This window comes from Acinonyx jubatus, chromosome A1 (genome assembly GCF_027475565.1).
Source record: "Acinonyx jubatus isolate Ajub_Pintada_27869175 chromosome A1, VMU_Ajub_asm_v1.0, whole genome shotgun sequence".
NCBI classification, from domain to species: Eukaryota; Metazoa; Chordata; class Mammalia; order Carnivora; family Felidae; genus Acinonyx; species Acinonyx jubatus.
In genome coordinates this window covers 124119954-124129481 of record NC_069380.1, presented here as the reverse complement: position 1 = coordinate 124129481, position 9528 = coordinate 124119954, and the positions used below count along the sequence as shown (strand labels likewise).

The following is a 9528-nucleotide window of genomic DNA, read 5'->3' as shown; positions in this document are numbered from 1 at the left end:
GCAAAGTACTTGTGGAATTTGGCTAATCATGAGTGACCAAGGCCTGAACTTAGGTTTCTCACAACACATTAAACTGTCATGCCTACAAGAAGCAACAATGGTGTAGGGTAGAAGCAGGGTTACAGGGCTGTGGGGACCAACAAGGAATGGAGAACTCACACCCCTTCCAAGAGAAGGAGCTGCTACTCAGTTGTTGTTTGGGAATGAGATGCAGTGTTGCATGATCTTCCTACTTTTTCAAGAAAATGGGGGCAGAAATGAGAAAAAAGAAATCACCTAAAAATATATTCAATTGATACCATACCATATTGTCTATTAAAAAAATAATAATAAAATGGCTAAGTCAAAAATAACAAATTAGAAAACTGAATGATTTTGAAAATGTTGAGGCCACTGATATTAAAACAAAGCACTTTGGAGAGGCTGGCAAATTTAGTTAGTATTGGATCTGTTAGAACTTGTTGGAATGTTAACATAGCCCGATCAGTCAAGTATTTGTTTAAAAATAAACATTGGATGTATAGCTCAATAGTCAATGATTAAACAACTAAAGTTGCAAGACCCTGTTATAGGCACTATTAGAAATAAAATGCGAACAAGATTTAGAGAGTATAGTAAGGGAGACAATCACATACAAAAATAAGACAAAACAGAAAGGGATAAGAACTACAAAAGAGATATAAGCTAAATGCTATGGCACTTGAGAAATTGAAGAAATCAATTCCTTCTGGGGAAAGTGGTGAGCATCTGGATGGAAGAGAATAAGACAGAGAAACTGGGGAGGACATTCCCAGTAGAGTCAGCAATGCCAGCAGGTCCAAGGAAAGGGAATAGCAATTAGTCCAGGAGACTGGAGCATAAGGTTCATGGATGGGGGAGGAGAGGATGGTAAATATCAGGCTAGGGAATTAGGTCAGAGCCAGATAATAGAGGGCCTTAAAGTCTATATTAAGCAGTTTGGACTTTGTTCTATAGCGAATGCAAGTCCTCAAAAGCTTTAGAGCAAAGAGTGACTAGCTCATATGTGAGTCATATGCTAATCTTCTATTTCCATAAATGAAGGTTTGATTTTTCATAAAATGAACGAAATTCTGCTTTGTATCTCTCCTCTGTCACTCTACTTTCTTTGGCAAATCTTGCCCTTGGGTTAATATTCCTGAATTCTTTTGCATTGTTTATGCTCTATACAATACTTCTAATTAAACTTTTATCTAAACTAAAGCCTTATTTTCTTCTTTCCTTTTGGGTCAGAACTATAAATATCATCAGTTTTAACCAGCGATAGAAACAGAAGAATTTTTCCTTTTTTGTTTTAATCTCCAAGTATGATATTCCACTAATTTGACCCAGATTCCATTTTTAGCTTCATGTAACAAAAAGAGGACTTGAATTGAATACTTGAGCTAATGCTTTTCTTGGGCAAATTCTTACAGCATTTCTGGGTGTCCTTTTTCAAAGAACCCATAGTTTCAGAGCAAAGTGATACCAAGAAATCAAAATGCATCCATCTCTCTCATAAAGCTAGCCTTCCTGCTTTAAAGAAAAAGAAAAGGTGCACCTGGGTAGTGCAGTTAGTTAAGCATCCAACTGTTGATCTTGGCTCAGTTCATGATCTCATGGTTCGTGGATTCAAGTCCTACATCGGGCTCTGTGGACAATGCAGAGTCTGCTTGGCACTCTGTCTCTCCTTCTTACTCCCCCTCCCCCACTTGTGCTCTCTCTGTCTCAAAATAAATAAGTAATTAAGAAATAATAAAAGAAAAAAGAAAAAGAGAAAGGCCCAGAATGTGATATCATTTAAAAACCCAGCTCAGGGGCACCTGGATGTCTCAGTTGGTTAAGTGTCCCACTCTTGATTTTGGCTCAGGTCCTGATCTTACAGTTTGTGAGTTCAAGCCTCAAGTGGGGCTCTGTGCTGACAATGGGGAGCCTGCTTGGGATTCTCTCTCTCCCTCTCTCTCTCTGCCCCTCCCCTGTTCACGCTCGCTCTCTCTCTCTCTCTCAAAACAAATAAATAATCAGTTAATCAATAATACCCAATTCAGGGGCTCCTCAGCAGCTCAGTCAGTTGGGTAGCTGACTTTTGATTTTGGCTCAGGTCCTGATCTCACAGTTTGTGAGTTCAAACCCCAAGTGGGGCTCTGTATTAACAGTGTGGAGCCCTGCTTGGAATTCTCCCTCTCTCCTTTTCTCTCTGCCTCTTTAAATAAATAAATAAATAAATAAATAAATAAATAAATAAATAAATAAACAAACAAACTAACTAACTAACTAACTAACTAACTAGCTTTAAAATAAAAAATAAATAAAAAACCAATTCAGTCTCTTTCAACCTGTCCAAACAGAACAGGAGAAAATTCCAGGAGCCAGGCCTCTGAATATCCTCTTCAAGGTGGCAACAGAGATACTTTGCCAAAAATAGAGTTGTAACTCATCACATTCTCACCAATATTCTTCTAATTATTTAGTATAAATCCTCCCTTCTGTAATGTAAACCCATTCCACCATATCCCATCATCAATGAAACAATGAAAACCAGAACCTGTCTTCCTATCCTACCATCTTTTGAACTGAATTCCTTAAGACTAAGTGTTACATTTGGGCATTTGTCATATAGTTAAGAAACTCAGCCACATACTATTGCTCCTCTCTTGTAGCAAGAGAGGAAACCACCTCCTGTCTTGTAGCAAACCACCTCCTATACAAGAAAGAACCATACAACATGTGCTTCCACTTGCCCTTTTCTTACCCCACCTCACCCAACCCCCTCCAAAATGCATGTTCCTCTTTAGTTTCTCACAACACATTAAACTCTTAAACCTACAAGGAGCATGAATGGAGTAGGTTGGGAGCAGTGCTATAGGGCTGTGGGGGGTCAAGGAGAATGGAGAACTCACACTCCTTCTAAGGGAGGGAGCTGCTAGACAGCTGTAATTTGGGAATGGGATCCAGTGTTGCTTGATCTATTTTTTTAAGAGAAGCAGGAATTCATAAATCTACTTATTTTCCAAATATTCAAAACTAAAAATTCTAAACCATTTGTAGAACACTGTATGGACCAAAGTAATGCCTGGGGTCCCAAGCTACATGCTCTGTATTACATCAAGGTCTGGCCCCAGTGAACAATCCAGAATCTGCACCAAATGCTAGTACCATCTTTTCTGTAGCTTCTTCCAGGTCATTACTAGCAACATGATAGATAAAGGAAGAGAAACCAGCAATATCCAGGTTTTAAGTTCTGATACTCTACCGCCCCTGTTTTCATTTGGATTTCCTACCTTCATCTCCTCTCCTGAATTCTATCCCAAAGAGTCATTCTGCCCATTTACCCTTTCTGCCACAGATAACATGCAGCCTTGCTGTCAGCAAAGGGATAACTAAGAAAACCCTCAGGAGGCCCTACTAGTCCAAGAGATAGGAAATAATTTCCTAGCTATGACTCCTGACATCTCCAGAAAGAGTGCTTCTCCTAACTTAAAAAACAAAAACTACATTGAGTCATATCCTACCAATCATAATCCTACCATAATCATACCTGGAAGTGAATTATGCAGCTTCCCAAACTGCATAATTAGCCCAAATTAGACATGTGTGCAAAAGCTACAAAGGATGAAAGAGAGTGTGGGGCACAAGTAGGGAATCAAGTAAAAACCAAGGAAGAAGGTAGCTGACCTCAATATTCTAAATTGAATCTCCAGGGGGGTGCCACAAAGGGATCTGATTAACACTCTCAATTTTAGCAGTATGGTTAAGAGATGAGAGTCCAGGGACAGGAGATTATCACTAACACATGGCCTTGTGTGGGCCCCTAGTCACATCTTCTGTGCCCAGAAGGAAAGTCACATCCAATTCTGGAGTTCTCCTCCCTTCCTCATGCCTGTTAAGATTCAGACTCTTACTGGGGCACCTGGATGCCTGGATGGCTCATTTGGTTGAGCATCCGACTTCGGCTCAGGTCATGATCTTACACAAGTTCAAGCCCAAAGAGCTCACTTCTGATCCCTGCCTCCCTCTCTCTCTGTCTGTCTCTGTCTCTGTCTCTGTCTCTGTCTCTCTCTCTCTCTCTCTCTAAAAGGTAAACACTAAAAAAAAATTCAGATTCCTATTCCAAAACCTTGCTGACCCTTGTGTAGATACCTAGTTCCAAATATATCCTGGATTTCCTAATTTTATTCAAGTCGGTGGTACTCATGCTTCAATATTCCCTCCACCAGCCACTGGCAACATCCTGCCCATCCTCTGAAACTCAGCCCAGGGGTCCTCTTCCCTGATCTCTCCCTTCCCCAGGTTCAAGGGCTCCTCCCTTAGCCTTCATATACTCTGTGCTCTTTCCCTGTATACGTCAACCACATAGTACTCTGTTACCTGTGAATTTGGGAATGATATTCAAAACATTTAACTACTGATGCAACACAGGCAGTGTCCCATCAGAACACAAGCTTGCTGTTCTGTATCAATGCACAGTGACCAATGTTAGCCTGCTCAGATGTGACTTTCACCCACAAGACACTAGACTATTTAAAAATAAGGGCAAGCATTTATTCACCAATATAGCACCAGTGCCCAGCATGTTGAGTAAATGTTGGTGGATTGAATAAGTCTAAGATTGGGTCACCTGGGTCACTCAGTCAGATAAGTGTCTGACTTTGGCTCAGGTCATGATCTGGCGGTTTGTGAGTTCAAGCCCCACGTCGGGCTCTGTGCTGACAGCTCGGAGCCTGGAACCTGCTTCAGATTCTGTGTCTCCCTCTCTCTCTGCCCCACACCTGTCTCTCTCTGTCTCTCAAAAATAAATAAATGTTAAATTTTTTTAATCAAAAAAAATTAATTCTAAGATTGCTTGGAAAAGGAAAGATCATGAGAACCTTGTGATGAGCAGTAGGGCACTTCTTTAAACACTCCCAGCTTGTTATCCTTACATGTAATGCTAATACTCCTGCTTTACTCAGGGTTTATATACCTGCAGAACAGCCAAACTAGGCAAAAGTAAAAGAAAATGATATTCTAGTCTTCCAAAAGTTAATCATAAAAGCCCCCACAGGTTTTAGGTATAGGTAACTAGCTAAGCATTTATAAATTCCAGTCACTTATAAAACCTATTACCTTTGGGAACAGTCCCTCAGAGCCCAATATTTGTAAATCCATCTCGTATATTTCACTCACACAAATTCTTACTACTTTTTAAACGTTTAAGCAGTTATTTTTAGATGGTGGACAAATTATCACATGTCCCTCTTGTATTATGGGGAGTTAAGTAAAAGAACTTAAGCTTATTTAAGAATATATAATTGATGAAGATTTCTCCTGGTACACCAAAATTAAAACAGAGGTTAGAAGGCCTTCTATAAAAATCACACATCAGCCTCACTCTTAAGGCATCAACTATGCTGTGTGGTCTCATTGCCAAACAACTCTCCATCCAAAGACAATTCTAAGGAGAACACCACAGTAAACCTAGAATCTAAAGGCTGCACTTGGTGCCATATGGGCTCCTCTACTGATGCGGCTTTGTTTTGTATTCCGGCCTGGAAATTCATAAATGGTGACTGGCTCTAAATGCAATGTGTTTTCTTTACAGTTTTGTAGCATGTGCATTTAGTTTGCTATTGTTGTTAAAAAGACATTTCCAGTAGTACCATCCTGTAGCAATAAAATATTATTTTAATCAAAAGCTTGGTTGTGCTACATGAAAAGGAAGTACACAAAACCATTCAGTGTGAAGGTTTGAGGGTGAGTTCTTTAATTTTGTTGAAGGAGGAATTGATTTTGCAGTTACAGAAAAAAACTAGAACAATCTTGGTCAGAAGAAAAGCAAAACTATGGATTTTGTAGTGAAATACATTCTACCATAACTGATTATCAGCAGGAAGGTTTGGAAAGCACATTTTAGGAAAACACTGAGAAAACTCAGAGAAAAGTAATCGTATAATTCTCTGTCAAGCTGTGCACAAAGAAGAGGACTGGACGCTCCTAACCTGGTGTTACCATGATTTTCCCAGAGGCTCATGAGCAAAGACACCAGCTATTTCTCCTGGCCTTGAACTGGAAGTTGCACTTTTATCAAGTACTGTCCAGTACTGCAGGACTGCTGCTACCTCTTACAAAGTGGCAATTAATTGATTAACCAAAAATGAAGGTGATTTTGGAGAACCCCAATGTGAGCAATGAAAAATTGCTTTGCTTTAGAAGAGCTGACAGGGAGCTTCTGTTTACATAGCATAGTGGGAGCAAAGAAATGAACTTTGAGAATTGCTGTTTCTTTGAAACACATTACTAGAGTCCTACATTATATCATGGCACACAGTCTACTAAATTGTCTATATTTCTATATTGAAAATAAAATCCAAACAAACTATACCTATAAAATGACCAAGGTGTATTATTGTATATGCTAAAATCAAAGGAAAACTAATACTATTCCAAGTGTGTACTAGAGAGAAGCTTGATGTTATAACACATTATACAAATCTTGAAGATCAAAATGTTTTCAAGATCGGCTCAAACATATCACTTTAAAACTCATTATCAATTATGTTCCTTGTTGTACAACTAAAGAGTTATTATAAATAGATACAATTTTTATAATCCGCATTTTACTTAATAAATCATGCAAGAGGGACATTGAGCCTCTGTGCAGTCAACATGGACCCAATAATCTAGTTCCTGAACAATGTCTGGGCATAGTAAGTTCCTAATTTAATTTGGTTGTTAGAAATTTATATCAAGAAAGAAAATATATAATGGTTTACTTTATTGATCACTTTATTGCTTTTAGCTGTCTTCCGATGGGTTAGAAGTCTATTAAATATCCCTAAATTGTGCACAATGCAAATGCATTAAAATTACAGCTGTCAGGCCACACTTGGCCATTCATTATTTTCATCCTTTAAAAGAATTTCCATCATGATGAACATCCTATGGGATTAGGACCAAAATGGGAAAGAAAATCTTGAAAAAGTGAAGTTTTCGGAGTTCGGCTCCTCATAAGAACAATATATTAAGAATGAAAAGTTAAAGCTACTGTGGAGAAAATGTACCCAGAGAGTAAAGTGAGGAGGGATTGGTCCTTCCAGCCATGTTACGCATACCTCACACTAGCTTTCTTTCATCTTGCTTTTATATCCCCCATTGCATCATCATAGTTATCTAGAGACTGAGCCAAAGCACGCTGACAACCATGTGTGGGTTGCCTAATTACAGTAACCTCAGATTTGGCCACTTGATAGTCAATTTTCTCTGTATGAAATAAGGTCTCCTAATGATTTATATAATCACCATCATCATTATTAATACCTCAAAGGCAACCCCACGCAGAAATGCTGGGAACTGGTGGGATAAGACATGGGTGGGGCCAGCGTGCACCTTTAAATACCTGTCATCACAGCACAGGATCCCCTCTCCAGAGTGTTTCGGCCTGTTCATCCTCTCCCTTGCACACCATAATCTGCTATCTACTCTATATTTAACTTCTGCTCACTTCTCTGGAAGATTCCAGCCAGCACCATGACTGATAATGAGCTGTCTGCCTTGGTGGTAGATAATGGGTCAGGGATGTGCAAGGCAGGTTTTGGTGGTGACGATGCCCCCCGGGCTGTCTTCCCCTCCATGGTAGGGCGCCCCCGGCACCAGGGAGTCATGGTAGGCATGGGTCAGAAGGACTGCTATGTGGGGGATGAGGCTCAGAGCAAGAGAGGCATCCTGACCCTGAAGTATCCCATTGAGCATGGAGTAGTCACCAACTGGGACGATATGGAGAAGATCTGGCACCACACTTTCTACAACGAGCTCCGTGTGGCACCGGATGAGCATCCCATCCTCCTCACCGAGGCACCCCTCAACCCCAAGATCAACCGGGAAAAGATGACTCAGATCATGTTTGAGGCCTTCAATACACCAGCCATGTATGTAGCTATCCAGGCTGTGCTGTCTCTCTATGCCTCGGGGAGAACCACAGGCATCGTGATGGATTCTGGTGATGGAGTTACTCACACCGTGCCCATCTATGAAGGTTATGCCCTACCTCATGCCATTCTACGTCTAGATCTGGCTGGCAGAGACCTGACTGACTACCTCATGAAGATTCTGACAGAACGAGGCTACAACTTCACCACCACAGCCGAGCGGGAGATTGTCCGTGATGTCAAAGAGAAACTGTGCTATGTGGCCCTGGACTTTGAGCAAGAGATGGTCAGTGCTTCTGCATCCTCCTCACTGGAAAGAAGCTATGAGCTTCCTGATGGGCAAGTGATCACCATTGGGAACGAACGTTTTCGATGCCCTGAATCCATTTTCCAGCCTTCCTTTTTGGGCATTGAGTCCAGTGGGATCCATGAGACAACCTTCAATTCTATCATGAAGTGTGATGTGGATATTCGCAAGGATCTATATGCCAACACTGTCTTGTCTGGAGGCAGCACAATGTACCCTGGCATTGCTGACCGAATGCAGAAGGAAATCGTAACTCTGGCACCTAGCACAATGAAAATCAAGATCATAGCTCCCCCAGAGAGGAAGTATTCCGTTTGGATTGGGGGTTCCATTCTGGCCAGCCTGTCTACATTCCAGCAAATGTGGATCAGTAAGCAGGAATATGATGAGGCTGGTCCTCCCATAGTTCATAGAAAATGTTTCTGAATGGTCTTCCATGCTAGTAGGTTTACATTTTTCCCTTCTCTGGGTCACAGTGATGGTACTGCTTTTATCCGCTTTCCTTTGAGTAAAGGTAAACACTCTGCTCTTGCTAGTGTAGAGCCAGCAAACTCATCTCCATCAAAGTATTATGGGCTCCTGCCCAGCTAACCACATCTTGGCCTTTATGAACTGAAGGAGAATTCTAATACTGTATTCTATTCTCTTTACCTATAGGGTTCGAAGAAATATTGACATGCTTAGGTGAAAATGAGCGACAAGGAGTAAAATTATGAGAAATTTCCTTTCAGAATGGATAACGAGCATTACCAAGCCTTAGAAACTAGTTTACGCTTTAAATATTCAACAACAGGCTGGCCATGTAACTCTATAAAAATGTGCATGTTAGCAAACATGTCTTATTAGTATTTTTGTTTTGCTTTTCTACTTTGTATAGAGATAATGAATTATATGGATCAATATTATCCATATGTACATAAGCACCAGGGAAATATTATATCTTAAAAGACACTAAATCTAGCTGTCTAAATGGGAATTTCTTAACTCCCCAATAGCCACTGTTCTAGTAGCTACATATTTTAATTGCTTCCCTTATTAAATAAGCATAATGAAACAGCCAATATTCCATTAATGTTGTTTATAAATCAACTAAACTTTCAGCTCAGAGTGGAGTTCTGCTTGTTAAATACATATTTTAATGTCTAACTTATTGAATTTCATTCTACTTGCCTAACTTTTAAAATAGAAATATAGTATCAAATTAATGTCATCCTGCTATGGTTTGACAAGGATAATGTTATTTTTATTTCTTAGCATAATAACATATCTTGAATAATTTCCATAGGCCATAATTTTGGATATTTCTCTAATCAAGGATTT

The 9528-nt window shown here is 40.0% G+C and overlaps 1 protein-coding gene across 1 annotated transcript; it reads left to right on the top strand.

Annotated features, from left to right (window-relative positions):
• Positions 1-7399: 7399 nt before the first annotated feature.
• ACTBL2 (actin beta like 2) lies at positions 7400-9293 on the top strand. The gene has a single exon (XM_015072567.3). It carries the CDS (start codon positions 7504-7506, stop codon positions 8632-8634), a length of 1131 nt encoding a protein of 376 aa, XP_014928053.1. The 5' UTR covers positions 7400-7503; the 3' UTR covers positions 8635-9293.
• Positions 9294-9528: the final 235 nt, after the last annotated feature.